Source organism: Pocillopora verrucosa, chromosome 2, assembly GCF_036669915.1.
Source record: "Pocillopora verrucosa isolate sample1 chromosome 2, ASM3666991v2, whole genome shotgun sequence".
Taxonomy (NCBI): domain Eukaryota; kingdom Metazoa; phylum Cnidaria; class Anthozoa; order Scleractinia; family Pocilloporidae; genus Pocillopora; species Pocillopora verrucosa.
Window position 1 is genome coordinate 8,181,480 of NC_089313.1, and position 22,843 is coordinate 8,204,322.

The 22,843-nt window shown below is 40.1% G+C and overlaps 3 protein-coding genes and 1 pseudogene across 5 annotated transcripts in view; 2 read left to right on the forward strand and 2 right to left on the reverse strand.

Annotated features, from left to right (window-relative positions):
* The window catches only part of LOC136279212 (uncharacterized), a 360,360-nt pseudogene that overhangs the window by 222,868 nt on the left and 114,649 nt on the right, over positions 1–22,843 (forward strand).
* Positions 454–8,440, reverse strand: LOC131786931 (SH3 domain-containing protein Dlish). 3 transcript variants are annotated; one of them, XM_059103991.2, is made up of 3 exons: positions 8,300–8,440; positions 3,365–4,105; positions 454–1,516 (listed from the first exon to the last, which is right to left on the reverse strand). In XM_059103991.2, the coding sequence occupies exons 1-3, from the start codon at positions 8,349–8,351 to the stop codon at positions 1,152–1,154; spliced, it is 1,158 nt and encodes a 385-aa protein (XP_058959974.1). In that variant the 5' UTR covers positions 8,352–8,440; the 3' UTR covers positions 454–1,151. The 3 variants fall into 3 exon arrangements, with proteins under 3 accessions (XP_058959974.1, XP_058959973.1, XP_058959975.1); XM_059103990.2 differs by lacking the exon at positions 8,300–8,440 and adding an exon at positions 5,730–6,247; XM_059103992.2 differs by lacking the exon at positions 8,300–8,440 and adding an exon at positions 4,283–4,578.
* On the forward strand, positions 8,350–12,239 carry LOC131786930 (protein-glucosylgalactosylhydroxylysine glucosidase-like). Its single transcript, XM_059103989.2, has 3 exons — positions 8,350–9,224; positions 10,463–10,668; positions 11,031–12,239. Exons 1-3 carry the CDS (start codon positions 8,350–8,352, stop codon positions 12,104–12,106), a joined length of 2,157 nt encoding a protein of 718 aa, XP_058959972.2. The 3' UTR covers positions 12,107–12,239.
* Positions 12,210–22,843, reverse strand: part of LOC131786928 (peripheral-type benzodiazepine receptor-associated protein 1) — a 36,022-nt gene continuing 25,388 nt past the window's right edge. The window contains 10 exon segments of the mRNA XM_066162113.1: positions 12,210–12,977; positions 15,009–15,110; positions 15,593–15,664; positions 16,343–16,714; positions 17,072–18,046; positions 19,109–19,917; positions 20,559–20,855; positions 21,093–21,174; positions 21,707–21,897; positions 22,302–22,511. Coding sequence (XP_066018210.1) covers positions 12,810–12,977; positions 15,009–15,110; positions 15,593–15,664; positions 16,343–16,714; positions 17,072–18,046; positions 19,109–19,917; positions 20,559–20,855; positions 21,093–21,174; positions 21,707–21,897; positions 22,302–22,511 — 3,278 coding nt within the window. The 3' untranslated portion in view covers positions 12,210–12,809.

A 22,843-nucleotide genomic window follows, 5' to 3' on the forward strand; every position in this document is an offset into this window, starting at 1 on the left:
ACAATCATGAGGTCATACGCGAGAAGTGACAGAATTGATGGTAGTCAGCAGAAGAGGTCCAAGCAAAAGAATTCCAACATGGAGGGCCACCAACCGGGTTGGTGATTATTGAACTAAATCAACATAACGATGTGAACCTTCCTTCGCAATATTGCAATTTTTAGTTGAGTGTCGAAAGTACTCCGGGATTGTATTGGTTTTGCTCTACTACGCTTTGGGATTGGTCCAGAAAACGCGCCCCACTCTCTCGACCAATCAGACACAAAACTAAACCCAATCAAAACTTTGTTACCCGCGTTTTCCCGCGCTTTAGGTGGCTTGCTTGTGTTTACTTTGAGTTCTCATTGGCTCTTCAGGGCATTTTCCATTCTTCTGATTGGCCGATGTAATTACTTTGGGTTTAATTTTATGACACTCGATCAAAAAGTGGTCCAATGAAATATGAGCAAGATGCAAGTTGAATTCAATCCTATCTTTCTTTAAAAGAAGGCTTTAGCCTTGCGGGTGGATTACAAAAACTTACAAAAAGGACATTTTGATACCTAAAACATCGTTCTTATAGGAATACAGCTTTTTTTACCACGTGACTTAGATAAAACTGATATAGTAAAGGAACAAATATTATTAAAAAAAAAACAGAGAGAAAAACTCCTTTTGGTTCAGGCCTTAGGAGATGTCAGTTTTACTTAAGTGATTAATAGACAATCTCTCGACGCAAACGTCTTGCGATATAAGATCAATTAGACTTCCGTTTCTGTTTAGAACTAAAAATAATTTCCGACATATCCCCTGGTCTCAGTTACTTTCTATTTCCTCGTTTTCTCATGTTACATCCCATCTCTATTTTAACCGCGAGGGATGAAAAGGGTGGCGGATAGAGAATTTTATCTGATATCAAAAAGCCTCAGAAGACATCATAAAAACAGACTGAACGGTAAAAACTCTCTGCTCCACTGTATAGGTGATGAGACTTCGAACAATAAACGACAACGGATAAATGGATAAATCACAAAGAACAAAATAGTGCAATAGACTTATAAATCAGAGATTTCTCATTATTTCTTAGTCCTAGCCTTCAACGAGAGGGGCATTTAACCTGTTGTGGAGAGAGTTTCTGTGATTGTTATTGAAATGCAAACTTCTTATATCAATTATATATCTGTTATCACTGGCTCCTTGACATGATCATCTGGAATAAACCCAGATTTCTTACTATTCGGCGAATAAGCCCAGATATACCCAGGCACAATTTGGTCCTTTAGATTTGCATATACATACTCTCCGGGTCTAACAGGCAAATCGTCAAAAGCCTTCCCTTCAAAATTGTAAAGTACTATTAGACGCGTTCCTTTTAGGGTGTAAGTCTTATCACTGGATGTTGATGAGGTTACATCCGTCTGCCATGATTTGCCTTTCATCCCAGTCGAACTCGAACTTACTGGTGTGACGTCAGAAGAACTGAGGTTCGGTGAGTTGAGCGATGTACCGTTTGGTGAAGATAACCGTTGAACACAGGCTATATGTGGAAATGAAGGAAGGTTTTGAATGAGAGAAATTGTATTTCTGTATGAATATTTTCCAACTCATTTCACTCGTAAATGATAATAAATAATTGCATTTCCTTCATGCCTAAGAGCCCACCAAACTTGAACACGGGTTCGTTGCCTAATTTCCATATATACTTTCCTAATTACTACACACAATCGTCATGAAATCCAAGTCTTTTTTACTACAATGCCAAGAAAGAACGACTGAGTAATCTGAAAGTTTAACTGCATTCATGTCACTGTAATCTCTCTCTCTGTAAATATTCTCTGGGGAATATCCGAAGACGAGATTTCCTTAAATAACTTTAAAAGGATTACTCAGTTCAGGAAAAAGTCCTGAATGAACAATTTTAACAGTCTCTCTGAGTTAAGTCAATCAATCAATCAATCAATCAGTCAGTCAATTTTGTACTTTATTTCATAAAAGTTCCTTGTCACGCAATTTTTCATCTTTCACCATGAATTTTTGAATCACGCATAATATTCAAGTAAACAACGATTTAGTTCAGCGCAGCTTCTGGCAGTGATGAGCGACAAAAAAACTCAACATGGTTTTGAATTTGCCCACGAATTATATACCCCTCTGGCCTTTCTCTTGTTGGGGTGATGTTTATGTTTTTTTTCTTTTGATTATATTTTGGGAGTTTAGGAAGTGTAATCGATATCAAAGATAATTTTTTTCGTTCACGTTTGCAGCAAATCTGCCTCTCGATCCATCTGCTTTTTATGGTTTAAGCCTATCTTTATTTAAGCCTGCTTTTTATGGTTTAAACCTATCTTGCTTCATCCGGCTTACTTTCAATCATGTTTCCTTTTGCCGTTGATAATGATTAAACTTCTTTCGAATTGCTCCAGACGAACTAAATCAATACTTGCAAACTTTGCGGCTTGTAACCCAGATGAACTGCAAACGGTTGAGCGCTCTTTTTCTCTTTTATGGTTTTTTTTTTTTTTTTTTCATGAAACGTCAGAAGTTCAAGACCAAGAAAGGTTTTCAGTTGCTGAGTAACATGCATGTTACAAAATTTGAAAGGGATTTTTTATCAGCAAAATGTCGCGTCGCTTAAAAGTATTAAAAGGTGAAGGTTATCAAAATAACAACAATCCAGAACAATCCGGGGGATCTTAAACGAGGCGAAGACATCGTGTTAATTGTTAAAAGAGCGATTTTTACTTTATCGGTTAAGAGTCTTCGGAAGGGAACTTAATGGAAAATGTTTATCCTGATAAAAGATCAATTTCCTCTCGTAAGGCAAAGCTACGTGCTGGGCTAAGTAGAGAAAGTTTTCTCGGGTTTCAAATGAGGTTTCGAAATACTGAACAACCTGATAAAAATAGCCCTACATCTAAAAAAAGGTAACTCGTATCAAATACTGCTTTTCACAAACGAAACGGTAACGCCGACGGAATCTCGAACACGCTAGAATATGTCTTAATTATATTGATATTTTGCATCCACGAGTCCTAAGAATCCGAAATTCGACCATTTTAGCTCTTGCCAAAGAGTCTGGCCTGCTAATATGCGTGCGTCTTTCCTCTTTCCTTTGATATAGTTACTGGGATTTTATATTCGCTTTTGCAGTTAACAAAATCTTAATTAATAACATGACCGCTCTGTATTAACTTCCTCTATCATAGGGAAAGTTAAGAATCTTGCCTTCTCTCGGGAAACATTTAGTAAATGTTTTATAAAGTTCTTCACTTTGATACAAGAAAGCTTAGAGCTTCCTCACAACTTTACTACATTGTTTCGTACACTCTTCACCACATGAATACTAAAAAAACACACACAAGATGTTAAGAAGCAAATTGTTTACCTTCGCAGACGTGAGAGACGACAAAAGATCGAGGAACAAAGCCTTCCTCACCATCATCCGTGGAGACCCAAAACCAATCTTCGTCTTGATCGTTTAGCAGCATAACAACCTCACCTCGACAAACGCTTAAGTCATTCTCATAATGCGCAGTATAGTCATATAAAACTGTCAGCTGCGGACCGTAAGCTCTCTTGGGGAAATAAGTCATTGAGTTATTTGGGCTATGACTTGCTCTATTTAGAGGATCGTTGAAAACGACCACCGTAGTTCTTTCGCCGACTCCGTCCTCGCTATCCTCGAAACTATCCTCGTAACCTGAGGTGCTTGACTTCGAGTCGGTGGATACACTTCTCGTCGAGCAGTAAAACAACGGGATAAACCCTTTATTTCCTAACGAGTCAATCGCGTAAACCCAGTCATTCTCTTGGTAGAGTATTTTCACGTGCTGTCCTTTTCGTACTTTAAGTTCCTCTTTATCAACCGGCTCGTAACTTTGCGTTACTTTCACTCGAACGTTGGCAGGTTTACCCAAACTTGCAGCTCGAATTTTCCGTTCAAAAAGCGTTTCATGTCTCACGCCCGATTCGTTGATTCGGACGTTTCGCTTCTCCTGTTTGTGGCTTGGAGTCGAGCCATTTTTTAGAGCAGACTTCGTAACTTCTGAGGTCGTTGTCCCGTTTTGCTGTTGACTTGATGACGGGCGATAGACATCAGGTGGATAAGGCTTCTTGCTCTGTAAAACTAATAAAAAAATTAGGCGATAAAATTTTTGTCAGAGTAAAATGAAACGCTTAATTATGACACAATAACAATGCAATGGGAAAGACAACTTTCAAAGCACGGCGAATTCTAATTATTTTAGTGTGCAAAGAAAAACAACAAGGAAAAGAACGTTCTCCCTTGAAACAAAACTCTTACCTTTCTTTTTCAATGTCAGTTGTGATGGGCAAAAGAAAGCCATCGTGGCGTTTTCGATTCAAACATTATATCGATGTGTTACTGGCGTACATGCCGAAGGCATATTTGAAATCTTGTTTGTTTTTCCGCGAGGAAAGTAAATAATCGATACGACAAAATCTGCATCTCTGCGTCACAAGCTCTCCAGTTTATTAATAGAAAGTGGGAAGCTCAATAACCCTCTGGATTGTTTACATGTCCCACACGTGTGATCAGATCGGCCAATCACAGCTAATCTAGGTTTAATAAAACCGCAGATTCGACACAAAATATTTAAAGAGGAAACAATGGAGATGAAAGATCTTGCAAGTTTGGAGAGACAAGCCGTCTCTACATCAAACTAACTTTGCTGGGATATTAGAAGAAATTTTCATGAGAAGAAATTTTTAAACAATGGATTGTCCGAGATATAACCATAATATAAATAAACTGTGCAATACATAGACATTAACATCCGGTTTAACAAGAGCGGAGAATTGAAGGAATTCAATTTAATAGACAGATCGGAAGTTAATTTTGATTTACCCTTAACAACTGCATTTTAACTTTTGATCGCCTTTTGTGTTATTGTCTTTTCTGTTTCAAGAACAGCTTCCTTTCACGAAATACAACTCTTTGTTTTCATTTTTGTGAATTCATGAGTGTCTGGTTGCTCTTGAAATAACGATCCGTGCGATACGCCAAGAGTTGTTCACGTCCATTAACGGAAATCCTTAGTTCATCTATCGCTACTGAAATACTATTTTTAAATTACGGTTTGTCATCGCTGTTATGTCTAAATTAAAGTTTCCGTAATTGTACAGTAAACTGCAAGATGATATACTTTCATAACTATCTGTATTTCAAGGTGATATTGTTTCGTCAACGGAATAAGGCAAACGACAAGATTTAAACCGGCTGTGCAGTCAAATCAAAACAAATACTGCAACTTTGATCAAGAATGCGGATTTTGAGGAGCATGAGAAAAGTGAATAAAATGCTAATAACATGAACGCTTTAACCACAACTGTTCTTACGAATGCGCGCGATATGGGGCCTACGTTTAATTCAAAGCAAAGCTACAGTCTGGTGTGGGGAGGAAACTGCCGATGAGAGATCATTTCTAGCATACGTTAAAATTCATGCTTACAACTACTCACGCCCTCAGATTGAAAACTAAGTTATTTGCTCTCTGCAAAATGAACGGATCAGATAAACTTGTCTGCATGCAATGAAATGAACCTCAATGTTCCACGAAAGTATGTCAGAGTACTACTCAACTTTTCCCCTGGAAATTTCAAATCGGTATTCAACGGGGTATATCTTGAACCATAAGTGCAGTCTGACTGTGAGGGAAGAGATAAGGGAGCGTCTTAAACTGCATGAAAAGTGTGAAAAATTAATCATAATAAGAGTACACATTTTGCACCTTTAATCACATGGTTCTTGTCCGGACTCAAGATCTGGCACTTTCGTTGTACGGTGTTTTTGGACATATTACGTAACTGGGAATTAAACAGCAAACTTAAAAGGTATTCTGCAGAACGCACTGTTATGGCAGCTTACAACGGACTTGGGCAAAGAGATACCCTGCTAATTCGTGGATCGTAACGTAGGGTCAAAAACGTGCCGATTTCCATCTCCACGACTCCGACGCCTTCAAATTCTTTCGTGCACCAAGACTGAACCCAGAAGCGTTTGAAAGTCACCTTAACCGGCTGCTACAGATATAGCTCCGTTTGCAATCCTACCGGCTTGACGCGTACAGTACTGAACTCTGTAACGTGCACATTGTCAGGCGACAGTAAATTGGTTTAAATCTCAAGTATCTTTTAATGCGCTTAATGCATCGTCTCTCGGGTCAAGATTATGAACCCCCCATGTTCTACGATTCTAATAGTTTTTCCCTTTAACAGCATAGTCACGTCTTGCCTAAACGACCTTTGTACGTTACTTAAAATGTTTATGTTAAATTTGGGAATTATCAATTACATAGTCCCTCCTGAAAGGTTTTGATTTTACTTCAGAAAGCAAAATGTTATGGACGTTTTTCAAATTCTTTTTATAACTAAATTTGCTTATACTGATTATGAAATTGCTTAAGCTAGATGAATGTATAATCTGATTCTTTGAGATAAAGACGAAAATTTGTCAAAAATGAAGGCTATTTATCCTTGGTACTTAAACAACATTTTCTTATAAAGCCACAACTTAGGGGCTTTGTCAGGAATATTTGCGGTTTCCCTCTTTACTGTCATAGAATCTGAGCTCACTGACAAGTTAGACCCCTCTCCAAAATGACAATGGAAGCGAATGTTGAATCAGGGTAACTTAAACCCTTTACTCCAAGCAGTGCCAATTGATTAGTTTGCCCTTACGCTACTAAGACAATACACTGTCAAGCACAAAGGCAATGAGAACAAAGACAAATATTTACTGGGAGCAAGAGAACACAAGTTCTCATGCTGGGAGATAATGTTTCTAACGTTAAATTCTACGAGGTAAAATTATGAGAAACATATAGCTGAAAGCTAGAAGAACCAAGATTAAGTTCTTGAGAGTAAAGGGTTATCTTATGAGAGAAATGACAATCCAAAACGAGTTATTGACAAGACCTTTGTTTTACCACAGTGGAGCAAATAATCCAATTTGTAAAAATGTCACAATGTTCTTTTTCCGAGTTGAAGTCACGACAGGTTTACTCGGCTGACACAGCCGCAACCGGGCAAATGAAACTTTTTAAGGCACCCATTGTTAAGGTTACTCAAGTTATTTTTGCGCAGAAATATTTTCTTGTGTAGTTTTGCATTTCAATGTGTTGAGATTCAGCCCCTATTTTGGAAAGGGTTATCAGAGAATACGAGAGGTATCAGAGGTTACAGAGGTATATGCGACGCTTGTGGAAAATACTATTCGATAAACGAGCTCAAGTTTACTATCTTTTCCTAATCTGTTTACATGCATGTCATGGATGAGTAATGAACATTCTAAACTGAATCATATTTCAGACCATTTCAGTTACACATGAAAAAAGCTATGCTAATCGCTGACATATTCTAAAAGTACACAACAAACTAATGCAATCTTCCAGCATCCTCTGGCTTAAGATTTAGCTTTTATTGCGATATTTATTGAGCCATTTTCATCAACAGATGTCAGTACCGAAGCCATTGCATAATATTGCGTGCCGTAATTGCAAGCGTGCAATAGCCCACATGAACCCAGCATTAAGCTCTTAGAATCCTTTTGACTCTGATACCGCACAATTTTTCCGTGACGGGAATAAGCGTGTTTCATGACATATGTTCCAGACGGATGCCTGCTGATACCAGAATTTCGATTCATCTGCAAGAAATTCGTCTTGGGCTGCGTGGCTTGGCGGGTGCGCTTACCACGTTCCTGGAGCCTGAAGCGACCAGGGGCATAACTATTTGATACTCCGTGGTGCGACGCTGAGCCATCGTAGTTTGCCCCCTCCCTTGCCCCCTCCTTTCCCCCCCCCCCTCCAATATTTCGTCAGGTCCCAGGTCTCCTTGCAACGTGCTGGAGACCATTTACTCTTCTGGTTGGGGAGTGGGACTGTAAGTGCCTAAATCTATCAGCTAGAAACACAACGCAATCACCTCCCATCCCCCCCTCCCCGATATTTTCCCTCTGCAAACCAAGGGCGTGAACTTTGTCGCATAATTCTCTACTCGAGCACTGGATATAATGGCATCCACTTAAGTGGAAGATAACTTTTGCCCTTGGATAGTTTATGCGCGTTTGTTTCTTTTTTTGTTACTTATAGTTCTTTTGTTATCGTTATTAGGTTTATTTTCATTTAGAGGAAAGAGTTTAGAACCTTGTGAAAGTTAATAATTCAACTGCTCGCATCACATGAAGGTCATGCGCATAGCAGCGTTCAACGTAATGCCAGAGGAACTTTACCTTCTAGTCATTAAACACGGAAATCGTCAAAATTAGACAAAGCATCAATAGTAAAAGGGAGATACCGACCTGTATTACGGCCGTAAAAATCCCAGATAAACCACCGACAAGTCAGAGGCATGGCGTCGGCAAATGAATTTATTGTCGCTCTGTCAATGGTTTGCTTCTGTCAAACTGTTCATGCTACGCCAAATGCAACAAACTTCGAGTCATCGAGCCTACCATATGATCCTCGATTGAACCCGAGTGTTGGTAATGGATATTTGGCCACTGCAGTTTACAGCGACACGGTTTATGTCTCTGGGATCTTCAACGGGCGTGGGACAGAAACTCCGAGTCACAGGGCGAGAATTCCTTCCACGTCGGCGATCGTCGTACGAACCAATCTCTCCTCTAATGCCACTGAAGAGCTCTTCAGCCTTAATGTGGCACAAGGGGTGTTCTATCACAGGCTTCACGTGGATAACTTTACCTTAGAACAGCGAATGTATGCTCATCGGGTTCACCAGCATTTGCTTGTCACGGAGATAGCCTTTCAAAACAACATGCGCGACACAGTAAGTTTGTTTATGACTAATGTTTACGGACCGCCGAGCGTTGATATTGATTTCAAAAGAGATGATTTTCCACGTAAATCTCTGGATGACCTTAAGATCAATTCCATATCTGGGTACATTAAGATAACAGAGGAGCCGACCAGTCCGAAGGAGGGGGTCGCTGTTGTCTGGGGGGATATACCCCCTCGTTTAGACATCCGTCCTTCCTCGGAGATCCAAACCTTTTACTTTATCACGGCAATAGCGACTAGTTTAGACGCTAAGGATTTCTTGACGAGCGCGCATCAAGCTTATAAAGATGCTATGGAACAACCGGAAAAGCTCCTTGAGAGTCACATTGAGGCTTGGAAAGAACTTTGGGACGCGGGCCGCATTGATTTGGAGGGCAATCTTACATTGGCTCAGACAGTTTCCGGGAGTCTTTATTACACACTCAGGTAACTTGACACTACATCCTGTTTTTTTGTTTACCATTGTTTTCGAGGCTAAAAGGCTTAAATGTAATCCTTGCTAATTTAATTAAAGCGATTTGTTTTCAATAGTGCTCGTTTAAGTGTTAGACTGCATTTAGAAATTTCACTTAACTGTTTTCCACCACGGTTTTAGCTCTTGATAAAAGTTTTTGGTTTTTTACGAATTTGTTCAATTTGAGTTCATTCAATGGAAGATCAAATCAAAACCCAATGGACATAAACCTTTCACTCTACGACTCCCAGAGGTGAATGACGTATAACTTCTCGATCCTAACAATATTAATACGATATATAGCAAAAACGTGATTCAAGCCGACAAGCCTTTCAGGCTGTCATCTTGATGAAACACAAACTTCTCCTAAATCTTTTACAAGGAAATGTGTAGCTGCTAAGAGAGAGAATTACCAATGCAATCTCGAGAATTGAGGATTTCCAATTAACGTTAGTGATAATTAAGTGCGTAAGCCACTCCAGTTATTGAACCCGTACATGTAGGCTTTCCTCACGAAAACACGTTTTCTCGTGTTTAGTTCCTCCGATTGTTAATCCCCTAACCCCTAAGGGTGACAAACATGGAATTGCTCCTCACATTTTCACCCTGCATCAAACATCAAGGTTACGAGTAAATGATTACCAAGAACCTTAGGAATGTGAAGGGAACAGTATGGAGAATTTACATACTGATGTTAAGGTGGGGAGGGTAAGAAGCTCCTCCGTGCTTAATTATTGAGGCCATAAAAGGAAGCAAGGTGGGGGGGGGGGGAGGGAAGGGCGACGCTGAGGGTGCCTGGAGGGAAAAATGACATCTGCGACAACGATTGCAGCAAGGGAGCTATTTCCAAAACAAAATAAATGAAATTACAAGACAGACTACTCTTACGGTTGCGTGTGATATTAGACGTGTCTGCCTTCCAGTTTTTCTAAGTCTACCGACATCTAATTAGTTTGGTTTTTTTTTCAGAAACCTTAAGAACATTATACTAATCCCTTAAGCCAATAATTGAACTTACTGGAAAGGGGAGGGTCATTTTCTCTTTAAGCGAAACTAAAATTTCTGTTTGATTAATGGATAAAATAAAGAGCCTTGATAAAGAGTTACGTAATATTTGGTCCAAAACTTGAATAACGTTACAACGTTATTTCTTGAGAGGAGTGAGTTTTAAAATTCTGATCGGCTATCAATTTTTGTTTTCGTCTTCCAGCTCCCTTCGCTCCTCGAGGATTTTCGGTCTGAGTCCCGGAGGCCTGGCGACTGATGGATATGATGGTCACGTGTTCTGGGATCAGGAGACGTGGATGTTTCCCCCGCTTCTCCTTCTACACCAAGATTTGGCGCGAACGTGTCTCGCTTACAGGTTTGAGCGGCTCCAAGCAGCTGAAGAAAAGGCTAAGAAATATGGATTCCGAGGTAGTTATCGAGAAAATGATTTCGTGTAAGGTACACCAATTACGAAGAAAGCAGTTGAAGATTTTGCAGATCCCAGATGCATGGGGAGTGAATATAGCATAAATGTATACGTTTTATGATGCAGACGTGAATCGGCTCCACAAATTATTGAAATAAAAATTTTATTTAAGCGCAGATCTCGTGGCATTGGTCACGCAATCAAACGTGGAATCTTTGGAACAGCAGCTCAATTTATCCATTTTTGTTATCACAAAGGGGTTGATAATTTGAGCCTTGACGAGCTTCTTGTTTCAGTATAACTCGTGGGCATGTGTACCTATTGGCGTTTAATTCTGATTTTTTTTTTTAATTTTTCCGTTAAGGAGCAATGTTTCCATGGGAAAGTGCTGTGACTGGTTCAGAAGTGTGCCCCGGGGAGATTTACTCCGATTACGAGCAACATATCACAGGCGATATTGCATTCGCAGTCAGGCAGCTATGGATGGCATCAGGAGACCAACAATGGCTCCGGAGCCAGGCCTTTCCCCTTATTCGAGCCACTGCGGAATTCTGGGCGAGTCGCGCGATCTACAACGACTCCAAAAGAGGTTACGTCATTTACAACGTTATGCCACCGGACGAAGATGCTGAAGTCGTGAATAACTCGGCCTATACTAACATCATCGCCAAACTAAATCTAGAATTCGCCCACGAGGTCCTTCCGAATGCCTCCGAAAATTGGAAAACCATAGCACAGAACATGTACATACCGTTTGATTCCACAAACGACTATCACCCCGAGTACGATGGGTACCAAGGGATCGAGGTAAAACAAGCCGACGTTATCCTACTCGGATATCCACTAATGGTAAACATGAGCTCGCAGTTACGACGAAATGATCTGAGTTTCTACGAGCCCAGGACGAATCCGCGGGGGCCCGCCATGACCAAATCTATGTTCGCCATTAACTGGTTAGATATCGGTGAAAATTCTCGAGCAGAGAAGTCTTTCAATGCTAGTTACGTAAACGCAAAGATTCCCTTTATGGTTTGGACCGAGAGTGCGGACGGTGGGGGTGCTGTGAACTTCATCACAGGAGCCGGCGGATTTCTTCAATCCATTCTTTTTGGTTATGGCGGACTGCGTCTGCGCGATAGAAGACAACTTCAATTCAACCCCAAGCTTCCACCCGGGAGCACTGGATTAAAGTTTGTGGGTATCGATTACCATGGAAACAGCATAGACTTTGTGATTTCCGCATCGCATTCGCAGATTGTTGTTACGTCACGCCAACAATCAGCCCCAGTTCTCCAGGTGACAGTTCTCAGCTCAAAGGAGAAGTACCGTTTAGAGATTGGGGAGAAAATTGAAGTGTCCAATGAACCACTTATAATAAGCCCTCTCCAAGCTAACAAAATAACTGAAATAAAACTTTTCGTGGAGACGGTATTAACATAAATGTCGATCACTTGAATAGTCAATAGATCCTGCCTAAAATTACCGGAAACCACTTCACTTCCCAGGCCCCCAAGCACCTAATGGAACTAATACTCAACGACTGTTCTCCGCAAAATAGTATTTAATAGCGAATGTCTGTGACTACACTGGTATACAACTCTGCTAAATAAATTATATAATAATAGTTAACATAACACTTCTGGGAAATACAATACAATACAATATAATGCTATCTTTGCGTCACATTTCCAAATCGGTCATTGTTCAACCAGATATATTACAAATAAACACTCCAGATTTCAAGTTTAAAAGTTTAAACAAGTTATTGATACAGGGAGAACTTTATGCGTCTGTTATTTTGTGTATGAATAAGAACGAATCGGCAACGTTCGGTGAAAAAATTTCAAAGTGCGCGCGAGTATATATAGCAAGCATCCACTACAGCCTTGACCGTCTGAAAAGTAGGTAAATAACTTCCATATCAAGGGAAGCACCCAATAGAACTCTTCGGGTTTTTTATAAATTAAGGGCCAAGCCCACATATACAATAGTAAACCCCTTTACACTGGATAAAATACAACCCGTTTATAAAAATGGACTTCTCTAAAAGCTATAAAACTAAATTTCACTCGCTTGAACTTTCGAATAATCTATTTACAAGACATTTTCAATATTTCAAAAGCAGCTGGTTAGCTCAGCAACGCTATCTTTTAGAACTGTTCCCTCGAGGCGAATTGTGTCCTTTGGCGATCTTTTTAAACATTTGTTTTCCTTTGGAAAAGATTCCCTTTTTCTTTTTGGGCGTGTCATCTGGAACGCTGTGAGTACCATTGATTGAGTTATACTTCTCTGGGGAATCCATGGGAGACTCCTGAAATGCAAACGGGACAGTTTTCGCTTGGTTATTCTACATAACTAAGTCATCACGCAACGCTTTGATGCAGTTGTTGACCAGAATTCTCACAGCGACGATTACTTTCCAGTGAAAAGCCTTGAAGGAGCTATACCGTGTTTTGTACAGCAAAGAATAATCAGCCTAAATGTTTCCAATTTGTTTCTCAACCATCCACATTATTTCTTTGTATGTTTTTTTTAACCAAATAGAGAGTTTGCGATTTCTTCAAGCTGAAGGTAATTTAGCAGGTATTCAAAACAACATGTCACTGCTCCTTTAAAAATAAAAAGGTCAATAAAACCGTGTTCATTTGAAAAAAAAAAGGGGGGGTGGGGGCAGGAAAGTTTGTATTGAAGAAATAACTCGGCAAGTTTGACGGTAATTTCAGCAGAATACACTGTTTTCGAACACCAGTTCAATGGCAGATGTAGTCATTGATGAATGATTCGCCGTCAAAAACAACATCGCAACGAGTTTGTAGATAAATCCCATTCCTATATAGCTAACGAGTGTTTTAACGTACAGGTATTGAAGTTCAAATTTCTGTTTCAACCCAACTGTGTGCCTCATTGAAAAAACCGCTATTTTATGGCTCACAGCTTTCTATATTACAAAGTACCTATTCTTTTTTTTTTTTTTTACTCATTGGGGTAATCTTTTTCAGAAAATCTCTACCTTCCGCAAGTTATGGCTATCAATCGAATTAACACATTTCAAGTAACAGAAAGATGAGGAATTTCAGACACAAGTGAACAAACCCTGTTATAAATGAAAGATATGAAATCCAGTTTTGACTATTGCAAGGTCCCACGTTGAGGATAGCAAACTGAATTCAACGTCTTTTTTTTTACCCTGTTCTTAGTATGCATTAGAAATTAAATTTCCATAACCACAGGCATTGGGGAAAATCAGTTCAATAGTACGCATTAACACAAAAACAAAAAATAAACAAAACATACGTGAAAGAACAGAAAAGGAAAACAATAACAAAGATCACAGCGAAAAGAAAGCAATAGAAAATTAAGACTGGAAAAGCAAAAGTGAGTGAACGCAACAAAGAAACCGAAATAAATAAAAAACAAAATGACTAACAAAAGAAACCGAACAAAAACAAGAAAAAAAAACTCGATACAAACTAAAAATAGCGCGTTTCAATTTATAGAAGATAGGCTACTAATGTCTGTTTTTTAAAAAAAATAATTATTTGACACGACACCCTACTTTAATGGTTACCAGCCTAGCTTTAATGATTTACTTCGTATTGAAGCTTGTTGTCGTTCTCGTTATGGTTAAAGCTACTCCTCTACATCGTGAATGGTGTTTATTGTACTAACATAAACTGAGCTTTCCCCTGCCGCTGTTCCAAGGTCGTTCTTCACATCAGATAACAGTAAAATGCGAAGATTCCTAGCGGTATGATAGTTAAAACACTAAACTGGTAAGTATTGTTAGAAACGCTTCAAAACATGGAAAGAACAAGAACGAGTTATTTGATAATTTGATCAAACACACTGAAGGAAATGATTAATAATTACTTGGGTTTGGCGAACCAAGACAGGAAGAATCAGTATTCATTTCAGCTCTTTATCACCCAATAAGAATACGTTGCATTGCTTGGCAACGAGTCATCAATGAGAAGCCAAGGGCTAACTTCAACTGCATTCGATGTAAAAGTCAATCTCGACGGGATCTTTCGTTTCAAGGCAGCGTTCAACCGCTGGACTTAATCAACGGGAAACAAAATTGCGTCACCGAGAAAGGAGAGCAAGAGTGCGAGCAAAAGAATAGTGACATTCAGGCAGACGGACTTCCAGGTAAAGAGTAGTTCTAAGTTTCAAGAGGGCACATGCATAGAGATCCACTTTGAAAGACAAGAACGAAAGTGTCATAACAACTGAGTAAACGAGAGTGACACAAAACATTGCACAAAAACAGTAGTTCAGTAAGCACATGAGAGAAAGGAGGGAATAGTGTTGAAATAGTCGAAAAACTTTTTTATTAACTTACATGGCTGTCGTTACTTGTGTCAAGTTGAGATTCCTCCATGGGATCAGACAAACTTTCAAGAAAATTTGAAGGTACCAAACCCCGAATTCCACGGAGCTCACCCTGAAAAAAGAGCACAGGCTAAGATTCAAATTTTGTATAAGCAATGTTTCCATTAGAACAAATTAAAGATCAGTGTTATAAATATCCCAGGATCGCATTAGTTTCGCCTATCTTTGTCTGTGATTGGTCTGGAAAACACGCGCCTCTCTCTCGGCAAATGAGGTGCCACAGTAACACCAATCGTGACTAGGTTAGTGCTATTCTCCCACGCTTCAGGCACTTTGCACCTACAAAAGTTTCCATTAAATTCATGCGATATTTAGCTCTTTTCTTGTAAATCATTTGTAAGGTTTTTATCTTTGGTTTCACGATACTCGATATGAAAGCCTTCTAAAAAACTTCTCGCCTCTTCATCTCTCAATTTCTGTGAGAAATCTATTTAACAACAGGAGCCTTTTTAAAAACGCTTTGGAAGGAAGGATAAAAAGGAACCACTGCGGACCCAGTAAGTAGAATATTCAACTTATAACTGAGTCACTCACTGTAAAGAACCCATCCTCGTCCATATCTCCGTATACATAAATTATATCACCAACTCTAAACTTGAGTTCAACCTGAAGAAGAAGAACGAAAAGTAAGAAAATACAACCACACCATAACGAAACGGAGACACTGGGAGTAATTAACCCTTTAACTCCCAAGATCTGATTGTCAATTCTCCCCTGTAGCTGCCACACATTTCCTTTTAAATTAGTTATGAGAACTTGGTGCTAGATCAAGATAGCAGCTTCTACCTGATAAGTTTGAATATTCTCATTACCTGTTTGCTGAAGAATGTATGGATATTGAAGGGAGAAGTTTTATGTTAATCACTTCTGGGAGTTAAAAGGTTAAATCTACTTCAACAACGTAAACAAACATTACAACATTGCACGATACGTCAATCATCCGACGTAGATACTTGCTCAAATACACTGAGATCTCTTTCATCAGAGCTACAATTAAGCCAGAAGGGGTTGATTATTCTAGAGAGGTGGTCGTCAAAAAAAATGACATTGCAAAATAAGGAAAGATTTGACTTTTAAATAGTACGGAGCAGAAGCGGCCATTTAAGGTTTGAGTATGCAACTCTTTAATTTCAACACTAGTTACCCCATCATTTAAAAAGACTACCAGTGACAGCAAAGTAGCGCATCATTGCAGGGTTAATTTTCCTTCCAGCCACCAGTGAAGTAATCCAGTAATATGTAAAATAATAAAAGAAACGTGTCCTGATCAACTGCTGTTCTTACCTCACTATCAGGGTTGGGCGACAGAGTCTGTGGATCATAATCAAACAGAGCTACCATTCTCCTGGGTGGCAGCTGATAATTGTCACTCGATCTCGGGTCCTCAAATTCTTCGCCATCTTCTAGGATCACCTCCTCAAGCAAGTTGTCGGACGGGGTAGGGCCAGCTTCAGTCTCCTCTACCCGGGGAGCTTCCTCAAGGGGCTGGAGCTGGGCGGCAGATTCCTGAGTAATGCTCATGGAAGGCGTCGTGACAGTACTACCGGATTCTTCATCGTCGAGATGAACTTCTGATACCATATTGAACGGAATGTACCCCGCTCTCCCGTTTAGTTCGCCCCAGTAAAATCCATCTTCATCCTTGTCGCCGTAAATCTGGCAAGAGAGCGATTAAGTCGTCAACCAAATTATGAGCGGTTATCCTTTTCTGGAGAATCCAAGAAATTATAACGAATATGGTCGACCTAAATAGCTTGTTTTCAAGCGGACTGCATTTGAAGGCAATGTAACGGCTTTCATTGTCGACCATAGGAGTCGGCTTCAAGCCGAAAAAAAAAAACGAACATTCTTTGTTTGGCGAATACACCTTGCGCAACGTTTAAAAAATCACGTTCTTATTGATCACGGATGAAAACAAGACCAAACAAAACCTTTTGTGGAAAGGAGTGCTTGACCTCATACTCTATGTGAGAATGACAACTCTTGCCCAATCCTACCACTCCCCTTTCTTACCTTTATCAAGTCTCCTTCATTGAACGTCAGCTCCTCATCTTCAGCATCGGGATTCGGTGACATAGTAGCAGGGTCATAATCATAAAGAGCTAAGAACACACGCACTCGCTCCTCCGGGGCACCTCCGCCCGCGTACCCTTGATCAGAAGGCGCCTGTCCCTCCGCCGCCGGCGTAGCCTCGTCATACGCGTGATGAAGCGGTTGTTCTTCCCGCATCATTCCTTCCCCATACTGTCCATCTAGCGGAGTCGCACTCCTTTCTAGTTCCCCTCGGTCTGCCTCAGTGTCACTGTAGGTAATGTCGATGCCATCGTTGTCCACCAGCTCTCCTTCACTTTCTGAAAGCTTGATATTATCCACAAGTCTGTACGGTGAACCATGGTTAGCGTTTGTTCTTAGCTGGTCACTACTATTTGCTAAATATTTTCCAAAGCCTTGGCCCTCTGACGTTTTATTGGTGTTCACCGCCGAAGAACCTTCTGTTTGCGATATTTTACGAACGCTTTCGAAGTCGACGCGTCCCGACGATTGATCCCAAACTTGCTCATCGTCGAGTAAATCCATGACATCATCATCGCTCTCGAAGCCCTCGGAGGCCGAGTGTGAGCGCGGAAAATGTACCTCTTCCGATAAGTCTTCCTCGTCTTCTTCTTGAATTATGGAAAGCGGGGCCTGTTCGCTTGATTCACTTTCAAAGTCACTCTCGTCATACTCTAGAGGACGAATATAAGGCATTCTATCCTCGCTCTCCTTTCCTTCGGGACTTGTTCGTTGAACACTCTGCGCTTCTTCCAATGACTGTCCTAATTCTTCCATGTCGAGGTCACTCTCTGAAGACATATCGCTCCCCTTACTAATTCTTGAAGGATTCTTTTGCGTTTCTGATGTTTCTTCGCCAGAAAGCGCTTGTTCTTCCTCAGCAAGCTGTTGCTCGACCTTGGGAACTTCGGTATCAGCTTCGATGTCGTCGTTACTCTAAATACAAGAATCACAGGACATGAGCAAGTTTGGAAGTTTGCATTTACAAGAGTGAATATTTGGCTGGCCACGAGTGTCAAAAAGTCCTGGAGCAAATAACATGTAAGATTTCTCACAACTTCAGTCCGTTATTCTGTAACACGTGACAAAATTAACCAAGCTCATTAGCTTTGGAATTACTCCTTACAACATCAAGTAGATAAGTGATGAAAGTAAATTAAAAAAATATCAATTGGGGGATTACAAACTGATCCAATAGTTAATTCTCAGAACTAACAGCAAAAGAATTGCATGCAGACAGTATGAGGAATTACTGATGAGATCTTGAGCATTTTAACCCTTTACAGCCTTGCATCAGTATGCAGATTCTCCATACTGTTCTCCATACATTTCCTAAGGTGCTGACAAGGAGAATTTGATCATTTCAGTTATTTTCATGACCTTAATGTGTGATTCAAGTGACGTTGTAGTGAGAAATTACATGCTGGTCACTGTTAGGGGTCAAAAGTTTAAGGGTTACCTAATTTACAAGAAAATGTGTAATACTTAAATGGAAGAGTTACATGACCAGAAGTCAGGATTTGTAGGGTTGAAATCGACAGTGCTCTAAGCGAAGGCTTTCGACTTAACGTTTGAAGTTGTTGGTCAAACAACCGCTGTAATCTAAAGTATAACCACATTTTCGTTCGAACAGAGCATGCTGGTATAACCCCTGTTAACGAGCAAAATGGTAGGTTTACAGAAGGGTTATTTACGCTGTTTTTTTTCATACTACTTCTACAAATTATCTACGACGTTCCACAGTCCAACGCTTACGTTACGTACGTATGAGTAAATTTTAAAAGATGAGAAGAAAAATGGACAGGCGAGAATATAAAAAAAAGAACTCTTGAATCCACCAAGAGATTTCCCTTTAACCACCATTTAGTCTTTAACCACCATTTAGTCTGAGGAAATAGGACCCCATTTTCTGACGTAATAAAAAAAGAAAAAAAAGCTAATAAAATATAAACCCAACTTTCCGTCACCAACAAAAACATTAAAGAAGCAAAGAGGTACCTCTTCAAGCCGTTGATAGCCTTGCTCTTCCACATTCACCACAGTCTCTGTTTTAGCAGCTTGCTCTTTATCCTCCGAATCGTCTGGTATACAAATCTCAACTTCTTCATCATCTTCGTCTTCGGATCCACTTCTTCCGTCGCTTTTCGTGATACTTTCGGCAGTTTCCGATTCATCCCCGGTCTCGTATTTCCACACGACCGGTTCTCCCTTCGTTCGAGGCTGCGCAAGAAGACCAGAATCGTCCTTGGTGTGTTTGGCAATGTCTTCAACTAAAACTTCTTGTGGCTGGCCATTCTCGCCCATACTAAAGCGTCTTACGCTATCGGCTCGTTCCCTTGGTGGCTCAGAGACCAGCTCACCATTCGCCAAGTTATCTGAGCCTTCGTGACCTCCATGAGATCCGAAAGATCTTTCTAACAACATATCATTGTTCTGCAACACCTGCTCAGTTTCTTTAGGTGTTATAACCTGATTTGCCTTGAAATTAAACATACCTAAGGGCATAACAACTTCATTTGAATCAGCTGACTCGCCCTCACACGACTGAGTTCTAACAATAACACGAAGAACATCGCTGTGACTTTTCTTGCTCGCCCGTTCGACCATCCACGACACGGCTGTCACGCAATCTGCTGTGGGTGACGTGACTTCCGTACATGGAAAGCCGTTGATGTAAACTTTGTATCCTGTCACGCGAGCGCCGTTTGAGGCACCTTTGTCTGTGATTGTCACTGGAATCCAGTTAACATCAAGGGTGTTTGATTGACCTGGAGTTGCTTCCACATCGAGAGGTGGATCTGGCAGACCTTAAAAAAATAACAATACCTAAGTACACAGCAAGGGTAGACCCATAAGCGAAAAACTGGCTGCAGAGATCTTAATTTATTCATCGTCTATGAAAAAAATTAAAAATCACAGTAGTATTCATGGGATTCATTAAACAAAAGATGCAGGAAATAATGGATAGTGATGCTGTTCTCAGTCTCCTTTAGGGCAACGTCGATTTTACCAACACTATTTTTGCGAACGAAGTAATTCTCAAAGGCAGTATTTCTTTCAGGGGCTGGACTGAGATTAATATCCATGTCAGGTTGCTCAACTACCACGATAACAGTGTCCTGTATCAGCAACTAAACCCCCACCCCCAACCCTTGTGACGAAAATCCAGGTTGATAAACAGTGTTTCTCAGCCTAGTGTCATTTATGTGGAACAGGAACTTAACAAAAGGCGATGTCACAAATTCATTCAATACGAATAAAAACCTAAGTTCTCCTTGGAAAGTCCACTAGTCGAGGTAAAAAGAGGTGAAAGTAGTAAAGCGTAGCCTCTTGAGGTATTCCCCTATGTTCTAGCTAGTCGTTGCTGGTTCGACAGCACTAAAACAAAAAGCTCTCCAGCACCCTGCTATTTAAAAATATCGTATGTTGAAAAGGTTTCTCAATATACCTCCTGGTTCAGTTCGAAATTCTGCTTCAGCTGTCAACAGATCAACCTCGATATCCTCTTCACGATCGTCAACTGACACTCGCTTAGGATCCTTAGCACGTATGTGAACCTTATACCACTGATCCGGTTCGAGATTACTGATTGTGTGCTGGAAGGTCCCAGGGCGAACTGTTCTATGGAGGTCCCCATTTAGAAGGATTTCGTGGCTGAATGAGCTGTTGCCTGGCGACCACTCGATCTTAGCTGACGTGGGAGAAATGCAGGTGACATGCACGTGACTGGGAGCAAAGTTTGCATCTGAGGGAAGAAAACAAACGGTTGGGAAAAAATCTGATGAACCTTATAAGAAAAACAAAAAGAATAAATTCAACTGAAATGATTCCCTCCTCCCATCAAATCTGACTTGTCGATCTCTCGAAAACCTTAAAAATTTTAATTTAAACAAAAACACAATATCTCTTTCCTCTAGTTACAGATATAACTACATGCAAGGAAGCTATCAGTCTGAACGCTACACTTTTGCATACTGCTGACCTTTGCCAATTGTCACCACAGCTGAGCGGTCTGATGATTCTTCTCCCTGCGTTGTGATGGTACGTACAGAGAGGCGGTATGTCTGGTGAAAAAATAAAAAAAAATAACAGAAAAAAACAAACTTCAACTTTGGCCCGTAACTCTCAATAGCGACTAACATATAACTTCCCTTCAAGAAATCAATACATTATCAAGTAAACTGAGAGAAGAAACAATTAACTTCAAATAAACAAAATGATCCTCGCAAGAGGACTGCACGTTAAACAATCAAGGAACTATTCTTCTTCTGATTGGTATCATTGGTATCAACAAATCTCCATGAAAATGCATTTATGCGGTTAGAATCATGAATGATTTCCGAAAATTTGGATTGGGTCTAGCTTCGTGAATTGGAATTCATGTCAAAACTATAGAACGTTTAAAAAAGAGAGCTTAGACACAAATTGCTCTCTTCGTCTCTCATTTCCCTTTCCTCCTCTACTACTTAAAATAATCGAAACGTATACACACAAGTTGCAACTTCCTGAAATCAATTACTATTCAATTGCTGTCTACCATAATTTACTGGACTATCATTTACGTTCATGCACAATAAAAAAATGGTTGAATCTTACCTCCTGGGGGTCAATATCTTCCAGAAGCGCCTTTGTTTTGCTGCTTCCTTTGATCATAAGTCGTAGCTCTCCATTCGCATACACACCATAACCTTTCACTTGGTCTGCAGGCAAATCAGCGGGTTTCCAACTTAGGAGCACGCTCCGGGTAAACTGACGCTCAAGGTGGAGCCTCCTAGGGGAGGGAACTCCTGAGATAACAAATTAGGACAGACAGAAATCAGTGTTTAAACGGCTGAATGACAAAACATACTTCTGAAAGGTTTGTTTCTGCATAAACTGTGGCACCGCGTCGATTGGGGGGGGGGGGGGAAAGGGAGGGGGAAAAATTATAAGATAATTCTAATGCTTACATTTCGAGAGTTGGCCCTTAGAGTGAAAGACGGGAAAACGCTTTTCGGTGGCTAAATTATCAACTCAGTTCATAAAACCAAATTATCTTGAAGTACTTGTAAAAAACTTGTTTCAAACTAGGCATTGTCCTCATTTTGGCGTTTTAATCCATTGAAATTGCTCGGTTTCCTCTCCTTCCAATTAAATAATTATGCGGCGGGAAGAATAGCCCACAACAAGGCCTAACAACCGCATGACTTACTACGAGGCATTATATCAATTTCATCACTCGTGATGCCATCTTGGCTAAATCCAGTTTCTTTCGAACCATCCTGTTCATCAAATTCATTCCCTGAATCATGCTCCTCTTCTATTTCCTCCTCTATCTCCGCTTCGTCTTCTTCCTCAATGTCCTGAAGTCCAACGTCGGGGATATGTTCCACTGACAAGCGTAACGCACGATGAAGTTTACCTGATGTGACAAACAAAAAATGTCACATAGTAATCACATACAAAGCGTAAGGTTTTCATGTATAAATATATTCCTTTAAATTTAATTTCATACCTGGAAGTAACATTAAAATTGTAAGACGAGAACGCCAGAATTGATATGTTTAAAGCGTGTTTACATTAATATTTTACTTTATGTAAAAGAAAGAACGTTTTCCCTTAGAGTTATTTATTCGCTTCGAAGCGAATGTACCAAAAAATAACAAAAAAATTCATGCTTAAAAGTTATACAGATGACTATAAATGGTACCTTCTTTAATTTAAAGAAAATTTTACCGATAAAAATTTGCTCTT